The sequence below is a fragment of the Aethalodelphis obliquidens genome, unplaced genomic scaffold (assembly GCF_003676395.1).
Source record: "Aethalodelphis obliquidens isolate GAN/ISIS:26980383/991018 unplaced genomic scaffold, ASM367639v1 scaffold28, whole genome shotgun sequence".
Classification (NCBI taxonomy): Eukaryota; Metazoa; Chordata; class Mammalia; order Artiodactyla; family Delphinidae; genus Aethalodelphis; species Aethalodelphis obliquidens.
This window is the reverse complement of record NW_020837972.1, coordinates 13,311,172-13,333,523: the sequence shown is the minus strand read 5'-3', so window position 1 is coordinate 13,333,523 and position 22,352 is coordinate 13,311,172. Positions and strand designations below refer to the sequence as shown.

The 22,352-nt window shown below is 40.0% G+C and overlaps 1 protein-coding gene and 1 long non-coding RNA gene across 4 annotated transcripts in view; both read left to right on the top strand.

Moving 5' to 3' along the window:
• Nucleotides 1-11,318, top strand: part of TAOK3 (TAO kinase 3) — a 188,071-nt gene extending 176,753 nt beyond the window's left edge. For all 3 annotated transcript variants that reach the window (XM_027124717.1, XM_027124718.1, XM_027124719.1), the window contains 4 exons: nucleotides 327-566; nucleotides 2,346-2,558; nucleotides 8,745-8,927; nucleotides 9,941-11,318. In XM_027124717.1, the coding sequence (XP_026980518.1) occupies nucleotides 327-566; nucleotides 2,346-2,558; nucleotides 8,745-8,927; nucleotides 9,941-10,102 (798 nt within the window). In that variant the 3' untranslated portion in view covers nucleotides 10,103-11,318. The remainder of the gene's footprint in view (nucleotides 1-326; nucleotides 567-2,345; nucleotides 2,559-8,744; nucleotides 8,928-9,940) is intronic.
• A 290-nt stretch (nucleotides 11,319-11,608) lies between these two features.
• The window catches only part of LOC113629859 (uncharacterized), a 36,008-nt gene continuing 25,264 nt past the window's right edge, over nucleotides 11,609-22,352 (top strand). Inside the window, exons 1-2 of the long non-coding RNA XR_003436720.1 lie at nucleotides 11,609-13,766; nucleotides 22,067-22,195. This is a non-coding gene — a long non-coding RNA (uncharacterized LOC113629859). The remainder of the gene's footprint in view (nucleotides 13,767-22,066; nucleotides 22,196-22,352) is intronic.

Genomic DNA, 22,352 nt, shown 5'->3' with positions numbered 1-22,352 from the left:
ATGCATAACACATCACCTGATTAAGATTCACAGCAGCCCTGTGAGGTAAGAAGGGGTCAGGTAGAATAACAGTAATCCCATTTTACGGGTAGAGTAATTGTGGTGGATGTGAAGTTGCCCAACTTGAAAGTGATGGATCCACATACAGAACGTCTGTCTCCAGGGATTGTGCATCTAGTCTCATTAAGTCATGCTGCCAAACACTAACGGGCTTAATTAAGAGACAGTTAATAGTGCCATTCCTTGCCTTCCCTCACCGAGTGGTGCCTTCCCTCCAGTTTGTCTCCATTCATCTCTCTCCGTGTATCTTTTCTTCCTGAATGCAGGAACTAAATAAAAAGAGGACACAGAAGGAGATGGAGCATGCCATGCTGATCCGGCACGACGAGTCCACCCGAGAGCTCGAGTACAGGCAGCTGCACACATTACAGAAACTCCGCATGGATCTGATCCGGCTACAGCACCAGACTGAACTGGAAAACCAGCTGGAGTACAATAAGAGGCGAGAAAGGGAACTGCACAGAAAGCATGTCATGGAACTTCGGCAACAGCCAAAAAACTTAAAGGTGAGAGGAAATTTCCCGATTTATGCTCCAGGACACAGCCAGGTTGGATCAATGGTTCCTACACCTGGATGACTGTCAAGAGTCACCTGGGAAACTTCGTAAAATTACAAATTTCAGGACCCCACAGCTACTGAATCAGAATCTCCAGAGTCTGGGTATAACAGACTCCTAAAGAGATGTTGCAGGGCAATATGATCTCTCCATTTCTTCTTTGTATCTATGCAATTTCTCTGACCCCTTCATGACCTTCCCTCTCTAAAATTATAACTCATGGACTAATAGCAGTCCATGGTTCTAATCCCAGGAAACGAGGAAGTTACCTGACAGGAATGTAGCAGATAAATTGTATCAGTCATGCCAGTCAGAATTGGTTGTAGCTACCTTGAGTGCTATTGTATTGAGAAAGACTCTAAAGCCACATCCACACTTAGTAAGGGAAAGTATGATTTATTAGTGACATCTGTCCTGGGCATGGGAATTGGGAGTGATATGCCAGACATTTATTATCCCTGCACTAGAGATACGGAACTCCTTTGGCCTGCACTACCTCCAGAGAATTTTAGCTGACTGCTAGTTAACAAACTATATGGACTAAGCCATTGCTATTTGTCAAGGGAGTCACTGTCAATGTTGACAAAGATATAAGGCCAACTTCAACCGCACTGGCCTTCTTCCTCTCTAGCCAGATTCTAACCTGTCTAATTAGTGATCCTTGTCATCAAAACCCCTCCATGGAAAAAAAAAAAAAAAAAAAAACCCTCCATGTGTTCATGAAAGGTACATGTGACTATCAGGCAACCTGATGGAATGCCTTCTGGGCTTATAATAGTAAACCCCACCTCATCCTTGCCAAAATGCATATTTGAGGGCTTCCCTGGTGGCGCAGTGGTTGAGAGTCCGCCTGCCGATGCAGGGGACACGGGTTCGTGTCCCGGTCCGGGAAGATCCCACATGCCGCAGAGCAGCTGGACCCGTGAACCATGGCCGCTGAGCCTGCGCGTCCGGAGCCTGTGCTCTGCAACGGGAGAGGCTAAAACAGTGAGAGGCCTGTGTGACGCAAAAAAAAAAAAAATGCATATTTGATATTGCTACATGCAAGTAGTGGAAATGGGTTATGATATAAAGTATAATCCAATGTTGCCCTTTATTGATTTTTCAAGGAAACACAGAGCAGTGAGAGATGGCTCATACATTGCCATCCCCTTTCTTACTTGGAAGTGGAGGAAAACAGTTAAAGGGGGAGGGGGAGGGGCAACAAACAATAGAAGACACTGAAGATTTTGTCTAGGAAACCACTGAAATAATGAGCAATCTTTTAACAAACTAAGCTTCATAGTATTCCAGAGTCTTCTTAGAGTTGTGATCTTGTAAAAAAATCTATTTGTAAATTCAAAACTACTTCTGTTCATTTGATATAAAACCAAAGTATTTTAGGGAGGGTGGGAGGGAGGGAGACGCAAGAGGGAAGAGATATGGGAATACATGTATATGTATAACTGATTCACTTTGTTACAAAGCAGAAAGTAACACACCATTGTAAAGCAATTATACTCCAATAAAGATGTTAAAATAAACAAACAAGCAAACAAAACCCAAAGTATTGGTAGAGTTAACACCTGTCTGTGACACATGTATTATTTTCATTATTACTGACTAGTAACGTGGGTCACTGCACCAAAAGACAGTTGGTCTCAGCACCTATATTGTATCATGAGAATGGAAGGCTTTCTGTATTTACTAATGTGTCTTTATTTTCCTTTTGTCACTTTTTCTATACAGGCCATGGAAATGCAAATTAAAAAACAGTTTCAGGACACTTGCAAAGTACAGACCAAACAGTATAAAGCACTCAAGAATCACCAGTTGGAAGTTACTCCAAAGAATGAGCACAAAACAATCTTAAAGACACTGAAAGATGAGCAGACGAGAAAACTTGCCATTTTGGCAGAGCAGTATGAACAGAGTATAAATGAAATGATGGCCTCTCAAGCGGTAAGTGGTTAGGTTCGGTGCCACGGCTTCAAGAGCTTTGGGAATCAAGAAAATTCAAGATCCAGCCTTTTGGTCCCAAGATGATTCTTGCGCACATTTAGGATATTGGTGTTTTTCTGCCCAAAGAACTGAAGGAAATGACGACGCTGAATAAAGCCAAGCCAGAGCGGATACTTGCTGGAGTGTGTCTTATAAGATGGAACTTGAGGAATACATGCTAAATCAGACCTGTGGCACATAGGGACTTTGAGGGCAAGATGTGATAGATATTGCATGTAATATCATACTCTCATTCATCAAAGATCGCACAACTAATGTCAGGTGCAAATGAATAGACACACAGACACATTCATTAGGTAAACCTTTACTAAACATCTGTGCTCAGCCCTCTGCTGGGCTCAGAGATAGAGTGATGAGCTAGAGAGACGGCAGTGGTCCCTTTCCTCACACTTCTGTCAGTCAAGTAAGGAGGTCAGATAATTAAGCAATAAAAATAAAACATAAAAGTGCTTTGAAGTGGTAGGTGACAGAGGCTATGGGAGGATGAGTAGGAACAACTAGTCTGGTCTAGGGAATGCTTCCCTGCAAGAGCCAAGAAGCATGAGGAATCTATTGAAGCAAACAGGTTCCATGGAAAAGGGCCTACACACTTTTCCAAAAGATGGATAGTGTACATTTGGGGACTGAAAGAACTTTGATATGAGCCCAAAGTTCAAGGAGGAGGATTGTGGGAGCCCAAAATGGAGACGTCATAAAGGTCTTGGCAGCCAGGGATGGGAGCTTGCCTGTTAATTCAGTGAAGATTTCACAAGGAGATGAATCTTAAAGGGTAATAGTTGATCAGACAAGCAGAAATGGAAAAGTTATTCCTGCCAGACGATATAGTATATATGAAGACTCAAAGGCCTAAAAGAGGATGGCACGTTTGAGAAACAACGAGTAGTTGATATGGCAGGAGTATAACGGGCAGCTGGTGGATAGTCAGGGGTCAGAGCCTCAAAGCTGGGAGTGTGGACATTATTCTATCAGCAATAGAGAGCTGCTAAAGCCTGTTTTAAGAAGGAAAGTGACAGGATCAGATGTGTGCTATAGAAAGATACTGGCAGTAATGTGGCAAATATAGGTAAGGAGACCTGTTAGGAAGCTATTATAATAGTCCAGGAAAAAAAAAAAAATGAAGGCATGAACTAAGAGAGAACATGCTAATGGAAGTGGTGAGAAGGGAGAGAAGGATTTGATAAATATTTAGGAGTAGAATAGATAGAACTTAGGGACCAATTTGAGAGGTAGGTTTGATAACAGTGGAACAGGTCATGATTTTACCAAGATAGAAAAATGGAAGGAGGGGTGAGTTTGGATGGATGTCTAGAAGATACTTGACTCATTATCTGAGCTCTGTGGGTATCTAGGTAGAGAGGTACAGAGATGGAAATCTGTAGTTCAACAAGGTGTCAGGATTAACATCAAAAAGTTAGTCATTGTTATATGGGGGCAGTTGTAGCTATTCGGAATATCTGAGATCTCCTACGGATAGGAGATAGTATTAAAGAGGAAGAGGACTCAGGACAGAGTTGTGGGCATCAACATTTGAGGGCTGAGTAGAAGGTGGACCAAAGAAGATGAATAGCCAGGGGTCAGAGCCTCAAAAGAGAGTATGTCACAGAAGCCAGAACAAAACTTTCTAGTTGATGATTTCACATGTTGCAGAGAAACCATTGGGGCCCAGCAGTGGCTTTGTCCATTGTCACAGACCGTGGAGTGGTGGAAATGGAAGACATTCTAAGTAGATTGAAAACGTGATTATAAAGTGAGACAGAAACTGTAAGTGAGACTGCTTTCCCCAGATTCTTGTCAGTGAAAAAAAGGAGAAAGAGAGCTATAGCTAGAGGAAGAGACAGTTAAAAGAGGTCTTCGATTAATTGGGAAAGGCTTAAACATGCCCTTAGCTGAGGATCAGAGCCAGTGTATTTCATTCATTCATTCATTTATCCAATAAGTATTTATTGAGTGCCTCTACTGTGCCCCAGGCACCCAGGAATACTGTGGTGAATAAGACAGTCATCGATCATGTCTTCATGGAATCTATAGAAGAGTGGAGGAAACAGACGTTGGAGAAGTCTATGTGTAACAGCAGAGCAAGGGCAGTGTGCCCACTGAGTGTAAACCAAGAGAGCTAGGCTGGTCTGGAGAGTCAGGAAAGGCCTCTCAGACACAATGATTATTTAAGCTGCAGTGTAGGGAGCACATTCTAGGCAAAAGGAACTACATTTGTAAAGATGGGAAAGACCATTGCACTTTTAAAGAACTCAGGTCCATTGTGTTTGGAATATAGAGAATGAGGAGGAAACTAACATGAGAATAAGATGAGAGGGGTAAACGGGGACAAGATCATACAGGGGCTTGTAAGCCTTCTTAAGAATTTTGATCTTTATCCTAAAGACAGTGAGAAGCCATTGAAGAGTATTAAGGAGGAGACTGACATCAAATTTGCATTCTTGAATGATCACTCTGGAGACACGTGGAGAATGGCCTGGGAGATGACAAGCGTGGGTGTAAGGCGATCATTTATAAGGTTGCTGCCTTTACCTGGGTGTGAGGGAGTGGTGGCCAGACTCGAGAGGGGACAGTCAGGATGAAGCAGAAAGTGACTCAGTTTGAGAGCTAGGCAGGAGGTGGAACTAGGAGCATTTAGTAACAGACTGAATGGGAGAATGAGATGGTGAGGATGACTCCCAGTCTCTAGTTTGAGCAAAATGGTAGATGGTGCCATTTATCTATATGGTAAAAAAGGAATTGGAGATTGGGAAAGTGGGAAGGGAAATATGATTAGTTAATATTAATCATGTTGAGCTTGAGGCTGGGAAATATCCAGATGCAGATACCTCGTGTAGAGTGGATAAGCTAGCCTGGACCTCAGAAGAGAAGTCTGAAATAGAGGTGTAGATGTGGGAGTCATTTGCATAAAGATGGTATTTGAAGCCTTTGGAATAGATGAGATTCCTTAGGAAGGGCAGTTAGAGGGAGAAGAGCGCCCATGACAAAGTCCTGAGGAACACCCACGTGTAATGGCCCAATAAGGTAGGGAGTAGCTGGAAAGGAGGGGAGGGAGGGAAAAACCGAAAGGGTGTGGTGTCTCAGAAAACTAGAGAGTTCTGGAAGGAAGGGGCAGTCCACAATATCAGATGTCGCTGGGAGGGCAGGCAAGATAAGGACCCCTCCAGGGTGGTCATCAGTGACCCTCCTGTGAGCAATAGAAGGGGAGGTGTAGGAACAGAATGAGGAGTGCAGACAGGGGTTAAAGGTAAGGAGAAGGGGAGAGAGTTGGTAGGGACATAAAGGTTGATGGGATTTTGGTTTTGTTCATGTTTGTATTCTCAGCATCTGCTACAATGCCCGGCATACAACAGGTGCTCAATGAATGTTTGTTATATAAGATGCGAGAGAACAAGATCAGGAGTATAGGTTCATGATTGCTCTTGAATAAAAGGAAAGAAATAACCCTTCCTTCTGAGGCAGGGAGGAGATAAAAGTACAGATGATAATTACGGCAGTCCTTTACTGCCCGCTTACCACGTGCCAGGCACTGTTGAATTTTATAAGTGTTATTTCATTTTTGTGAAACCCCTTTGACCTTTGAAGTACTTTTTTTTTTTTTTTTTTCGCGGTATGCGGGCCTCTCACTGTTGTGGACTCTCCCGTTGCGGAGCACAGGCTCCGGACGCACAGGCTCCGGACGCACAGGCTCAGCGGCCATGGCTCACAGGCCCAGCCACTCCGCGGCACATGGGATCTTCCCGGACCGGGGCATGAACCCGTGTCCCCTGCATCGGCAGGCGGACTCTCAACCACTGCGCCACCAGGGAAGCCCTGAAGTAGTTCTTTTTTAACCCTAATTTACGTGTGAGGAAACTGAGGTTTATTGAAGTCAAGTCACTTGCTTAGGGCAAGGGTTGGCAAACTTTTTCTGTAAAGGGGCAGGTGGGAAATATTTTAGGCTTTGTGGACCAACAGAGTCTGTCACAACTACTCAACTCAGCTATTGTAGTACAAAAGCAGTCATAGATGATATATAAATGAATGAGCGTGTCTGTGTTCCATCCAGGAAAACTTCATTTACAAAAATAGGCAGCAAGCCAGATTTGACTCTTGGCCCATGGTGTACCAACTCTTGACTTAGAGGGTCACTTAGTGGTACGTAGCTGGTGGTGGACCTACGATTTGAACCCTGTTTGGGGAGACCCTGTAAGCCTATATGCCTGGCCACTACTACATTATGCTGCTTCTGTCACATCCTTTTCTTGAGTTTAGTCCAATAGAGGGAACAGACATGATATTTACCTATACTTTTATAAAACTTTTTAATGGATTTGGTATGTGCAACTTTTGGGGGTGATGAATACCAAATACTGGAATATCCCCTGATTTCTAGACTGGCACTTCTTTAGAGTCAGAGCTGGTACAGAATAACACAGTTACTGACATTAATAATAGAATGCCAGAAATAAGAGAAGATGGGGGTGTTTTCAGTGGTCTAAATTGCCTGTAGAATGAGCCTCTCACCCACTTGGCCAGGGCTCATAACAATTAACCAAGCCAAGTAGAAAAGAATAGACTTTCATTCCCTTTATTGGTAAGAAACCTCCCATATCAAGAGGGAATCGATAGCAATCTCCTTGGGAGCCAGTAATCCCTTTGGCATTTATCTGTGAAGCTGTTGCTGCTGCAGACTGGCTGTTCATTGTGTCTAGTGTCTCTTCTCCCTTCACCTCTCATTGGGAAATGAGAAGAGCAGCATCCTCTCTAGTGGATTTTAGTGAAAGCTGGTTAGGGTTAATTATTAGAAAGTACCTTGGAAATATGATTCCATTATTTATTTTGTGTTCATTTGACATAGTATATTTCTCCAAAGCACTAAAGAAGACACTATGCAAATAGCTTTCTAAAACTATTCGAATAACATTTCAAAAAGTCATAACTATCGAGATATTAAGAAATGTTATTGTCACAAATTGTACAGAAGAGGGAAGGCAGCCTAAGGTGGAGAATAGGTATCTTGGCAAAGTGGTCTCAATGGAAACATGCAGATATACTCAGGGTAGACAGACTAATTCAAGGGTTCTAATCTCATAGTTCCCAGCTGAACTGAGGGCCTGCTAAATCTAGACGAAACCAAGTCTGGTGGGACAGGAGGGTCTTCATCCCTGAATACAGTCCTGCTAATGGCCCTAAATCTTCAACTGTGCTCATTGAAAGGCTGGCATTTCTGTTGGCTGGCTTGGTCCATTCCCCACACAGGATCAGTATCCTGGTGTGTAATACAAAGTACAGGTGCTACAGGGAGCAAGGGAAAAACTTTATCTGGATTTCACTGCTTCAAACCAGAATACACCCCATAAGATTATCAAGGCTACCTTCTGTGGGGAGGAAATTTTGAACCACTTGAGTTTTAGATGGCTGGCCATAAGGATAAAGTAAAGCCAATGTTATAGGGACCAACTTTACTTGCTAGGAGCATAATGGTACTGTGGTATTCCTCAAATGTTATGGAGATTGGACTCATTTTTTTTAGCGCTAAGGATATCTAAATGTATAATGATTTGGGGGTTAAAGATATGTAAATATGGAAATGGTTAGTCAAAATAATGATAACACCGGCTATTTATTGACCCTTTGGTATACATCAAGAACTATGCCTGGGATTTTATATGAATTCTTTCATTTAATTCTCATACCAGTCTTAGACAATAGGAACTATTATTGTTATTTTCTTGAGATGAAGAAAATGAGACTTGGAGATGTTAATTAACTTGCCGAGGTAACACACCTAAGTGAATGGTGGGGCTGGAATTCCAGCTCAGGAGTCTGCCTCCAAAGCCCACAGGCTTAATTGCTGGAGTGTGGAGCCTTCCTGACTCCTGCTAGTGTGGTTTTAAGAAAACCAGGTTTCCTTAAGAATGTTTTTGTTTTCTTAAGAAAGAATGTTTTAAGAAAAGCAAGTGTTTTTAGATCTTTGTAGCCCATTGGGCAGAATGTACTATTTTTGATTCCTAACTCTGAAAGTACCCCCCACCGGGCATCTGTTTTTCTGAGAGACCTGTTTCAGCCCAAACAAGGGAGCATCTTCCAGTAGTCACCAAGTTCTGTAAGCTAGGAGCGAATCACAGCGTATGTCTTCTGTACCCGCAGTTACGGCTAGATGAGGCTCAAGAAGCAGAATGCCAGGCCTTGAGGCTACAGCTCCAGCAAGAAATGGAGCTGCTCAATGCCTACCAGAGCAAAATCAAGATGCAGACAGAGGCACAGCATGAACGTGAGCTCCAGAAGCTAGAGCAGAGGGTGTCTCTGCGCAGAGCACATCTTGAGCAGAAGGTATGAGCGTGTTGTCAAGGGTCCTGTACCGCTGGGTAGAGGACGGGCGTGGCTCTGCCTGTGTACCGGGCGATTTAACAAAGGCGCTGTTCCCCTCATACCTGCTTTGATACTCCTGCCTGAGAAGTAGGCATAGTCCCCATTCCACAGACAGGACACTGAGGCTCAAAAGGCTTAATTAAGTTACTTGCATAAATCTGATCCCACAGCCTAAGTTCTCTCTATTATATTACTCTGCTCGGAAACCTTCCACCTTCACTCTGAGGACTGACACGGGTTACTGGGTAGTTGATTTGACGTATGAAAGGTACTGTGAGTTGATAGCGTGGCCCCTAAATGTCGTGAGGCCAAATACAGATTTGGTTTTTATTCTCAGCTATTTCTAAACCAAAAGAAATCACCAGCAGGGCTCTTTAAAAAAAATTAAAATGAAGAGAGGCTGATATTGCCATACATAATAAATGTTATCAGAATTGAAATATTCATTGCTTTAGATATTGCTGAGGAATATGAAGTAGAAAAGATATCATAAAGCATCTCAGAGCTGTTAAGCATGTATTTGCTTAACCAGTTATTCGTGCTTTCTTCTGGTAGTTCCCAGAGATCAACGTGAGAGACTATTTTCCTGCTCTAGAACTAAATTGCTAATGACCCAGGGGGCTTTGGGCTCTCTCTGGGAAAGCAGCACAACTTAATTGTGCTTGAGTGTCTTTTAGCTTCTCCCGAGCCATCTCCTGCTGAGACAGGACAGTGACCTAGATCGGCCCAGCTGCTTGGCTTGCTAGAATGGCAGTGCTGGCCCCAGGTGGCCCCAAACATTTTTATTCTTGTGAGAAAGTTTTAAATGTGATGGATTAGACAGACACACAACATTTATCACAGGACTCTCCCAGCCTGCCCCAGACTAGTTTACTCTTAGTTCCTGCGTATGTCATCTGTGTGCATGTTATGTGTATATATATGCCTGTTGGGAACTCCTTTCCATTAAGAACTGTTCATTGTGCTTATTTCAGATTGAAGAAGAGCTGGCTGCCCTTCAGAAGGAACGCAGCGAGAGAATAAAGTACCTATTGGAAAGGCAAGAGCGAGAGATTGAAACTTTTGACATGGAGAGCCTCAGAATGGGATTTGGGAATTTGGTTACATTAGATTTTCCTAAGGAGGACTATAGATGAGATTAAATTTTTTTGCCATTTACAAAAAAAAAAAAAAAAAGAAAGAAAGAAAACAAAAAAATTCAGACCCTGCAAAACCACATTCCCCATTTTAACGGGCGTTGCTCTCACTCTCTCTCTCTCTCTTACTCTTACTGACATCGTGTCGGACTAGTGCCTGTTTATTCTTACTCCATCAGGGGCCCCCTTCCTCCCCCCTCCCGTGTCAATTTTCAGTGCTGGCTGAAACCTGGCCATCTCTTCTATTCATAGTACACGTCACAGTATCGATGTGATTCAAAATGTTTCAGTGAAAACTTTGGAGACAGTTTTAACAAAACCAATAAACCAACAACAACAAAAAAGTGGATGTATATTGCTTTAAGGCAATCACTCATTACCACCAATCTGTGAAAGTAAAGCAAAAAATAATAATAATAATAATAAATGCCAAGGGGGAGAGAGACACAATATCCGCAGCCTTACACCTTAACTAGCTGCTGCATTATTTTATTTTATTTTATTTTTTTGGTATTTATTCATCAGGAATTAAAAAAAAACAAAGTTTTATTAAAGATTGAAAATTTGATACATTTTACAGAAACTAATTGTGATGTACATATCAGTGGTGACATATTAATACTTTTTTGGGGAATGGGGGGTGGGTGGGGTGAAGAGATCTTGTGATTTTTAAGAACCTGCTGGCAAGAGTTTAACTTGTCTTGAGCATATTCTGATTGTATCATAATCATTTTCTGCTGTTGCAGAGGATGTGAATACACTTAAGGAGCTCACAGAATCCCAGTAGCACAAATTGGGCTTTGGCAAATCGTGTATTTTGTGTATAGAAGGAATTTAAGGAGAGGTATTACTTATTTTCATATTGTATTTTAACTGTTTCTCTGATCAAATTTTTTTACTCCCTCCTCCCAGTCCTCCCCACCTCCCTCCTTTTCCAATTCAGTATTTGGAGTTCAACACTGTCTCTCAATCAGATCATCTTGATCTTTTTTCTTTATTTCCCTGCCCCTCCCTAAGTCCCATATCTTGGTCATAAATATTGCATTATTCACACTTTCAAACTGTGTATTTTCTTACAATAAAAAACGATGAAAAAAAAAAGGCTTTACTTCTTTTGCATGCACTTTAAAAAACAAAACATTTTTCAGGTTCCAAGGAAGAGCATGATAACTGTCAGAGCTTTTAATTATATTTGTAAATAAAAGTGTTCATCACATTGCCTTGCTGTGTTATTGTAGCAGGAAGTTTCCCTTCTAGGTTCATCAGCTCCTAATGCAGAGGGAGAGCTGCCCTCCAGAAGCTGTTCTCCATGGCCCCTCAAGAAGAACCATTCAAGATTTTCAGGTAAAGCTGCATCTTCCAAGTTCTTCTGCAGGGCTGAAGATGGGGTTGCACTGTCTGAAGTGGTCAACTGCACCTTTTTACACTTAAGAATAGAAGGTGGCACATGGGTGCAAGTGCACACACACACGTGCACACACACACACACACACACACACACACACACGTGCACCCACAATGTGCCAGTCCTAGGACCATGTATTGCTGAGAGAAGTGAGGCACCTTAAAGAAAAGCAGGCTATGAAGAAGACATTATAACCAAATATTTGAAATGATTCTACTGTAATAGTAGATTCTCCCACCCCTCATTGTCAGGTTTTATTAGAATAAATTTATGTACATGACAATGAGGTAGTAAAATCTGTAACTTCTAGGAAACGGTTTTGGGGTCAAGACAATCTCAGTAAGATCTCATTCTCTTAGGGTTCTGAGTCCTAGTCATTGAAAATTGATCTCTAGCATGATGACTTGAAGATCACAGTTGAATTCTACAGGATATTCAGTCATCACAGACAAATGTGAGGAGTCATGTTCACTGTGATAGACTAACCCAGAGAGGTGTACTCCAGAACTCACAAAATGATTATTAACATGGGCTAACCCCAACCGTAAAGGCTTTAATAGTGAACACCCAGTTTTCTGAGCAGCTTAGGTCGTTAAAGTTTCCATATTAGGTACATCAGAAAGTAATATTGGAAAGGGCTGGAAAGGACTCATAATTATCCATGAAAAATAGATAACCTTTATTGCATTATGCTTACCATGTGATAGAACTCTACACTAAGCATTTTGTAGATGAGGAAATAAGCTCAGACCAGGGTAAATGGAGCGGAGTCTGAATCGAGACCTGTCCAATTTCTGAACCCACACACCTAAGAATAGTCACACTGCCACTCAAAAGGACATTAAATCATCAGTAAGAAAAACTTCTTGTAGTTTATTTCATCCACTTCTGTCTGTAGTGAAAACTGTCTAGCTAGCTTGTGTAAAGACCTTACGTTTGTGAGATTATAGGTGCTGATCTTTATAAAAGTTCCCTCTCCACAAGTTTGTCAGTGATGTGTCCAAGGTAGAGTTATCAGAAGGAATGTGGGTTTGTGCTCCTAACACCTGGTACAGACTAAGTCTTCCAACTCCTCCTAGTACCTGAGGCAGTGAGAATAGACAGGAACCAGAATAGTAGCAAGAGAACAGGTATAAAAGAAGTACTGGGACGGGAGCAGAGAGCCATTTTCTGGTATTATTCCAGCATATACAAAACTCCCCTGAGTTAAAAGAATTGTTATAGGTTTGTCATAAATATTATAATGGCTGCTTACCTTTTATTTGCAACTATTCATTCAATGAATATTTACTGCGTACTTTATATGTCAGGTACAATGCCAGATGCTTAAGCTCTGTCAGTGTATCTCAAACAGGTAAAGATCCTCACCCTAATGGAGCTTACATTAGAGGTAGGAGGAAAATGGTAACACATAATAATTATAATTTTAAATGATCTTACATGGTAATAAGTGCTATAGATAAAGGAAAAAGGAAAGAGTAAGGGGGGTCAGAAGTGCGAGGAGCGGCATACATTCAGCTAATTCATTCAGGAAATATTTATTGAGCATCTACTGTGTCTGGGGATGTAGTAGTAAGTAAGATGGATAGGGTCACTACTCTGCTGAAACTCATGGTTTAAATCTCCACTGAAAGAAGTAAATAAGCAGTGGACTAATTTAATCAACAGTGGGCAAAGACAAGCCATTACAATGCAAATGCTGGGTGCGACCAGGAGTTTAAAGGAACTGAAACAATTACAGTCATAGGGAATATCAGAGAATACTTACCAGTGATGTCTAATTAACAGCAAAAATTTACTTACTGAATTTACCACTGACTGTAAATATTTGATTAAATATTGAAAAAAGTATTCCTGGGCAACTGGAAACGTGCCCATGTAAGAATTCGGTATACCTCTCTGATTTTAATTTAGCAATAAATTTTGCCATAGAAATGATAAAACATAAAAAAAATGTTTTGTTGTTCTAGTTTGGCATAGCTGTGTGCTTTTCCTGCTGATTACAACTAAAAAGTAGACAAAAATGCAAAAGCGACTATCTGAGGATACTGAGAAATAAAAGCAGGTGGATTGTGGAGAAGCAACCTAGACAGAGGAATGAAGGCAAAATAAAACCATTCTCAGATGAAGAAAAATTAAGAGAATTCATTGCCACCAGACCTAATGTACAAGAAATGCTAAAGGAAGTTCCTCATACTGAAGGGAAATGATACTTGAAGGAAACTTGGATCTCTGGGAATGAAGGAAGAGCAACAAATGGTAAATATCTAGATAAATATTAAAAAGTTTTCCCTCTTATAGTCTTTAAAATACATTGAAATATATACATATACATATATATATATATATATTTTGTTGAAAGCAATAAATATTGTCTGGGGAAGGTTTCACTGTATGTAAATACAATCCATATGACAATTATAACTTAAAGGTTGGGAATTAAAGGACCCATATGGTTGCCATGCTTCTGCATTTTACATGAAATGATATAATTCTTATTTTAAGCAGACCATGAAAAATTAGTTATGTATATTTTTAACTCCTAGAACAACTTGCCAAAAAGAAAATGCAAAGAAGTAATAGCCAAAAATCTAGGTCATGAATTAAAATATTCAAATAATCCAAAAGAAGGCAGTAAAGGGAGAACAGAGATACAAAGAAAAAGAGGGACAAACAGAAAACAAAATGGTAGACCTAAATCCCACCATATCAATAATTACATTAAATATTTACAGAGTGGATAAAAAAAGGACTATACACTGCCTATGAGAGACAGACTAAATATAAAGACACATAAGTTGAAAGTACAGTCATCCCTCGGTATCTACAAGGCGTTGGTTCCAGGACCCCTGTAGATACTGAAACCCATGAATGCTCAAGTCCCTTACATAAAATAGTGTAGTATTGGCATACAACCACACATCTACCCATATACTTTTTAACATCTTTATTGGAGTATAATTGCCCCACAATGCTGTGCCAGTCTCCGCTGCACAACAAAGTGAATCGGCCACATATATACATATATCCCCATATCTCCTCCCTCTTGCATCTCCCTCCCACCCTCCCTATCCCACCCCTCTAGGTGGTCACAAAGCACCGAGTTGATCTCCCTGTGCTATGCGGCTGCTTCCCACTAGTTATCTGTTTTACATTTGGTAGTGTATATATGTCAGTGCTGCTCTCTCACTTTGTCCCTATCCATATACTTTGAATCATTTCTAGATCACTTCTAATACCTAATACAATGTAAATGCTGATATCAGCACATGGCAAATTCAAGTTATCAGCACATGGCAAATTCGAGTTTTGCTTCTTGGAACTTTATGGAATTTTCTTTAAAGTATTTTCAACCTGCAGTTGGTTGAATCTGCATATGCAGAACCCACAGAAATGGAGGGCTGACTGTAAATGGATGGAAAAAGTACCATGCAAATAGTAAAGTATAAGAACGCTGGAGTGCTATTTTATTTATTTATTTATTTGGCTATGTCAGGTCTTCATTGCGTGCGGGCTTCTCTCTAGTTGTGGCGCATGGGCTCCAGGGCACATGGGCTCTGTAGTTGTGGTGCGCAGGCTCCAGAGCACATGGGCTCTGTTTTGTGGCACATGGGCTCTCTCACTGAGGCGCGCAAGTAGTTGTGGCATGCAGGCTTTGTTGCCCATCGGCATGTGGGATCTTAGTTCGCCAACCAGGGATTGAACCCAGGTCCCCTGCATTGGAAGGTGAATTCTTTACCACTGGACCACCAGGGAAGTCCGTGAAGTGCTATTTGAATATCAACTAAAATGGACTTCAAGACAAAGAGTATTATCTAAGATAAAAGACACTAATAATGAGAAAAGGAATCATTTATCAAGAAAACATAATATTAAATAGAGAAATAGACAACAAAATTATAGTAGGAGAATGTTAACTCCCCTCTCTCAGCAATTGATACTACAGACACAAAAATAAGAAAAGACACAGATCTGAACAACACTATCAACCACCTTGATTTAACTGACATTTATAAAACATCCACAAGCCAGAATACACATTCTTTTCAAATATACATTATGTTCACCAAGTTAGACCATATGCTGGGCCATATAAAATACTCTCTGACCGAAAAGAATTCTTTAAAAATTAATTACAACAAAATATCTAAGAAAAAAATATCTAGAAATTAACACACTTCAAAATAAGCCATAGGCCAAAATGAAATCACATATGAAAATAGAAAATATTTTGAACTGAATGACAAATACATCAAATTGTGAGATGCAGATAAAGCAGTCCTTGGAAACTTAAGCTTTAAATGCTTATATTAGAAATCAACGAACTAAAGTTCCACTTTAAGAAACTAGAAAAAGTTGAGCATAGCAAACCCAAAGTATGTATAAAGAAAGAAGTACTGGGCTTCCCTCGTGGCGCAGTGGTTGAGAATCTGCCTGCCAATGCAGGGGACACGGGTTCGAGCCCTGGTCTGGGAAGATCCCACATGCCATGGAGCAACTAGGCCCGTGAGCCACAACTACTGAGCCTGCGCGTCTGGAGCCTGTGCTCCACAACAAGAGAGGCCGCGATAGTGAGAGGCCCACGCACCGCGATGAAGAGGGGCCCCCGCTTGCCGCAACTAGAGAAAACCCTGGCACAGAAACGAAGACCCAACACAGCCAAAAATAAATAAAAATTTTAAAAATAAGAAAACACCATCCCTTCCTCTCTACTACCACTTCACTCCACCCTTATAAAAAAAAAAGAAAGAAGAAAGAAATACTAAAGAGCATAAATCAACTAAATAGAAGATAAACTACCCAAGCCAAAAGCTTATTCTTTGAAAAGAGCAACAAAATTGACAAATTTCTATGGGCTTCCCTGGTGGCGCAGTGGTTGAGAGTCCCGCCTGCCGATGCAGGGGACACGGGTTCGTGCCTCGCTCCGGGAAGATCCCACGTGCCGCGGAGCGGCTAGGCCCGTGAGCCATGGCCGCTGAGCCTGCGCGTCTGGAGCCTGTGCTCCGCAACGGGAGAGGCCACAACAGTGAGAGGCCCACGTACCAAAAAATAAAAAAAGAGTGAAAGGGGGATTATCACCACAGATCCTACAGACAATAAAAGGATAATGAGAAAAAATTATGAGTAGCTTTATGGCAACAAATTTGACAACCTAGATGAAATAGATTTACTTCTTGAAAAATACAATTTAACCAAAATTGACATAAGGAGAGAAACTGCATAGTCCTATATCTATTTAAAAATTTTGAATTTGTCATATAAAAAATTTCCCAAACAAAAAACTCCAATTCCAGACAGTTTCACTGTTAAAGTCTACCAACATTCAAGGAAGAAATAACACAAACCTTTGCAAAACATAAAGAAGGGAGGATCACTACCCAACTTGTTTTATGTATATGTGTAATATCAAAACCTGATGAAGACTTTACAAAAAAAGAAAATTATAGATGACTAACCCTCATGAGTATGGACACAAATTGCTTAACACAATTTAGTAAATCAAATCTAGCAATATTTTAGAAGATCAGTAGTACACAATGAACAAGTAAGGTTTATCTCAAAAATACAAAGTTGGTTTGACGTTTGAAAATGTAGTCAACATATTAAAAGAATAAGTGGGAAGCCCGTATAATCATTTCAATAGATGCAGAAAAAGCATTTGACAAAAATTCAACATCCACTCATATTTAAAACATACAAACAAACATACCTCCCAGCAAACTAGGAATAGTAGGAGATATCCTCAAACTGAAAAGGGCATCTACAAACACCTATAGCTAATTTTATACTTAATAGTGAAAGACTGAAATGTTTCCACCTGAGATCAAAATCAAGGCAAAAATACCCACTTTCACCACTTGTATTTATCATTATTCTGGAGGGCCTACCCATTAAATAAGGCAAGAAAAGGAAATAAAAGATTAGAAAAGAAGTAAAATTGTCCCTGTTTGCAGATGATATATCTGTTTACAAAGAATCTACAAAACTACTAGAGCTAATAAATGAATTTAGCAAGTTCACAGGATCCAAGGTTAATATACAAAATCAACTATTATTTTATACTAGAAGCACTCAGTGGGAAAATGAAGTTTAAAAAACTGCATTCACAGTTGTTACATTTACATGCCAGAAAGTACCTAGAAAGAAATCTAAAAGAGTTCTAAGATCTCTACACCAGGAAAAAACAAAAACCACAAGAAGTTGCTGAAAGAAATTTAAAAGAACCTAAATACATTTTAAAAATATATACTATGCACATGGGTAGGAAGACTTAATATTGTTAAGATGTCTATTCTCCCCAAATTAATCTATAGATTCAGTGCAATCCCAATAAAAATTCCAGCAAGACTTCTTGTAGAGATGGACAAACTGATCCTAAAATGTTTATGTTAATACAAACAACATAGAATAACCACAGCAAATTTTAAAAAGGTGAACAAAATTTAAGGACTTAGTCTGCTTGATTTCAAGACCTGCTATAAAGCTACAGTAATCAGGGCACTTTGGTATTGGCAAAAAGATAGACATAGAACAACGGGACAATACAGACAGTTCAGAAATAGATGAATACATTTGGTCAAGTGCTTTTGTTTTTTGGGTTTTTTTTAATAAATGAGCTAAGACAATTCAATGAAGAGAGGAAAATCTTTTCAACAAATGGTACTGGATCAACTGGACATCCATGTGGGGAACATTGAACACTGACCCTTATCTCACTGTCCACAAAAATTAATTCAAAATGGATGGTAGACTCAAGTAAAGAATCTAAAATTATAAAACTTCTAGAAGAAAATGAGAAAATCTTTGTGAGCTTGGACTAGGCAAAAGTTTCTTAGAAAAAGTAGGAACCATAAAAGATTTTTTTTTTACTTTTATCAAAATAAAAATTGTTTGCTCTTCAAAAGACACCATTAAGTCAAAAAGGCAAGCCACAAGCTGACCAGGAGTATATCCACAACACATTTATCAGACAAAGATTTGTATCAGGGTATATATAAGACTCTTAACAACTCATTCGTATGAAGATAAACGCAGTAAGAAAGTGAGCAAAAGATGTGAACACTTTCCAAAAGATGACATACAAATGACCAATAAGCACAATGGAAAGATGCTCAACATCAAAAGTCATCAGGGAAATGCAAACTAAAACCACAATGAGATAACACTATACATCCATTAAAATGTTAAAAAAAAAATACAAGTTTTGTTGAGTATGTGGAGCAAATGAAACTCAAAGTAAAATGGCACACCTACTTCTGAAGACAGTTCAGCAGTTTCTTAGAAAGTTAAACACACTTAACATACAATCCAGCAATCCCACTTCTAGGTTTCCACACAAGAAATGAAAATTTCTAGGTTGACATAGAAACCTATACATGTATTCATAGCAGCTTTGTCATAGCAAAAATAACTAGAAAACCCTCAAATGTCCATCATCAGTTGAATGGACAAATTGTATACAATGGATAATACTCAGCAATAAAAATGAACTGTTGCTACATGCAACAACATGGATGAATCTCAAAAGCCAAGCAAGAAAAAAGGAGTATGTACTATATGATTCCACTTCTGTAAAATTCTAGAAAATGCAAACTATAGTGACAGATCAGTAGTTAACTTGTGATAGGGTTAGAAGGAGGGATGAAATACAGAGATGTAAGGAAGCTTTTGGAGGTATGGAATTGTTTCATCTTGATTTGGGTGATGGTTTCTTGGTATATACATATGTAAAACATCAAATTATATGCTTAAATATGTGCAACATAATGTACTTCGATTATATTCCAATAAAGTTGAAAAAATATTCTACTTGTTCACAGGTTAAGCAGGGAGCTTATCAAGGTAGAATCCCAGAGATGGCCCTAACAGTACTTTCAGAAATGTGATCTTAAGACGATTGTAAATTTTTTAGTCCATTTGAGTTTCTTCAAGGAAAAGGTACAATTAGGCCAGGGATCGGAGATAAGAGTAGGGTAAGAAATTAAAAATCTAAGATATAAATTCCTGAGTGGAAGGGACACCAGACTAAGAAGGAGGTTAGCTTTCTGATATTTATGGTCATCAGAATTAGGGAATTGATGAATGAGCTTTAGAGAGCTCTGTAAAAACTCAGTTGTATGTGGGAACTTCCCTGGCGGTACAGTGGTTAGGACTCCATGTTCCCAATGTAGGGGGTGTGGGTTCGATCCCTGGTCATGGAACTAGGATCCCGCATGCCGTGGGGTTCAGCCAAAAAATAGAAAACAAAACAAAAAAACTCAGTTGTTTGTGAATTTTTGTAGAAGTATACATTTGGGAAAGGGGAGAAGGAACTTTTACGGCATGGTAAATGGATATAAAGAAGTCCATGCTCCCTAAACTTGACAGCCCCTTACGATTATTCATTCAACTGATGGTCACTGAGACTTCGTTATATGCTGGACATACGTCCGGTGCTGGAGATATTGAGCAGGACACTGGTTGTCCTTGCCTTTATAAAGGGTCCAGGCTAATAGAGGAGATAAACATCAAATTAAAAATTATACACATATACATATTTTAAAATTAGTTTTAATGTTTCAACAGAATGGTGTAGGAGAATCTTACCTAGTCAGGGAAGGATTCCCTGAAGGTCAGTTAAGGGATACCTAAAGGGCGAATGGTATATTGTCAAAGAAAGTGGAATAAGGTTCCAGGCACCACTTGTAAAGGACCAAATCTGGAAGCAGTCCGCCTTGTCAAGGGACTGAGAGGCAGCCAGCAAGTTTGGAGTTTAACGAGAAGACAACCGCAGGAAGCTAGAGAGGAAAATGGGGGTCAGGTCATATGGAGCCTTATAGGCCATTTAAGGATCTGATCTCCCTCCCAGAGCAGCTGCAAAGTGCTGAAAGGTTTTAAGTGGACACTGAGGCTGTTTGACTTTGCACCAGTTTAAGAACAGAGGCCCTTTGCTCCCTGACCCAGATGAGGATTTACGACAGTACCATCACATTTAAATATTAAAGAGATACCAATCCTGTGTTTCTGAGATCTGGTCTTAGCGTCTGTGTTAATCAGGGATTAATTCAGGGCCTCCTGAGTAATTGCCATGTTTGATATATTTTCTGCCATGAAGTCAGAATGATGAGCAGTTCCCAAGAGTCCAGACTTGTTAGAAATGCTGGGCTCTGGCAGGGCTGCTAAAGTTACACCGTGATACAGAACAGCCTCCTGTGTCTCATCATTCTAAACCCTACACTTTTGGTAAACGTATAGCCTTGAGGAAAGCAGGGCCATTTGTAGACATGGTTCCTGTAGGTCAGTCAGGTCAAGTTAATCATTTATGTGTATTAATTCACTTAATCTCAACAAAAGATCATTTTGTGGTTCTCCAACAACCCTGTGAGCTAAATAAGGCAGATTAATGATTCCCCCTCACCCATTTTTTTTCACATGAGGAGGCTGAGCCTCAAAGGGAATTTGTGTGCAAGTGGGTGTGGTGGTTATGAGCTGGGCTCTGAGGCCAGAGCTACATTCAGAACCAGAATCATCCACTTCCTAGCTGGGAGTCCTTGGGCAAGTTCTGGTCTCCTTCCAATTTACTAGGTGAAACAGGGTATCCCCTTGCTTCTAAGGTTATTAATATATCTTTTTATGTGAACTTCCTGTGTATACACTTCACCTTTTTGGTTGGGTGGCTGAACTTCTGTACCTGTTTTAAACAAGGAAACTAATAGATTACTAAAATTCCTCATTAATCTTTAGACTCTGTGACTAAAAAAATACTGTGGTTAGCAGATTAAAAGTCTCAAGGAAAACAGGAGTTTAGAGAAAAAGAATAAACTATTTTAAATATACATAAATATCAAATTGTCCAAATGTTTAAAGTTTGAGAAGACTGGTAAGAGGATGGAAAAGCAGGTGCTTACATATACCACTGACATGAATAAAATCAGTGTGATCTTTTTGGAGGGTGATTTGTCAGTATCAAAACTGAAAATGTATATACCCTTTGACCTGCTGTCAATGCTAGGAATCTACCCCACTAAATTACTCGCAAAAGAGTTTTATACACATAGAAAAATGTTTGCTGAAGCACTCTTTATAATAGCAAATAACCAGAAATAATCTAACCACAGCAGGGGACTAGACTAGTTAATTATGGAACATCTATAAAATAGATTATTTGTTCAAAATAACATGAACTGTGGTGACCTGTAATCTGAATATATATGACATGAAGGTACATTAGTTGGGGGGAAACAGTGCAGAACAACGTATACCAGTATGCATAGCAAGACTATAATTTTTAAAGGATAAATGTGTAGACATATGCTGATACGAATCTTTATATTTGCTTCTGAAAGAAAACACAAGAAGCCACCAACTGCAATGGAGGAGGCTGGAGGGTGGAAGGCATTTTCTTCCTGTACCGTTTGCCTTGTCTTAACCATGTGCATGTCTTAATTCTCACATTTATTTTTAAGGTCGACAGGGTAGTTGTTCTCTTTATAACTTTTGTTTTACAAAATATTATTTTAAAGTTGAATTTTAAAACCCCAAAGTTAAAAAAAATTATTCTCTACCTTACTCGCCCCCAGAGATTATACGAGGCAACGTTTCCAACAGTTTTTTCAGAGAAGAAAGTAACTGCAGCAAAAGGTGGGGAAAGGCCCAGCCCTGCTTACACCTGCCAGGCCTGACCAGGATGCCTCTCCATCACAGACCAGGTCAGTGAAACAGACCTTCAGATGCCTTTCCCTTCTTTTGGTACATCAAATGGTATCAAAGTAATCTCCCTCTGGCTCCCCTTCCCCTCCCTTTTTTGGTACTGATTCTATATGGATCACAATCAGAACAATGAGAGGTGTGGGCTATTTCTTAGTC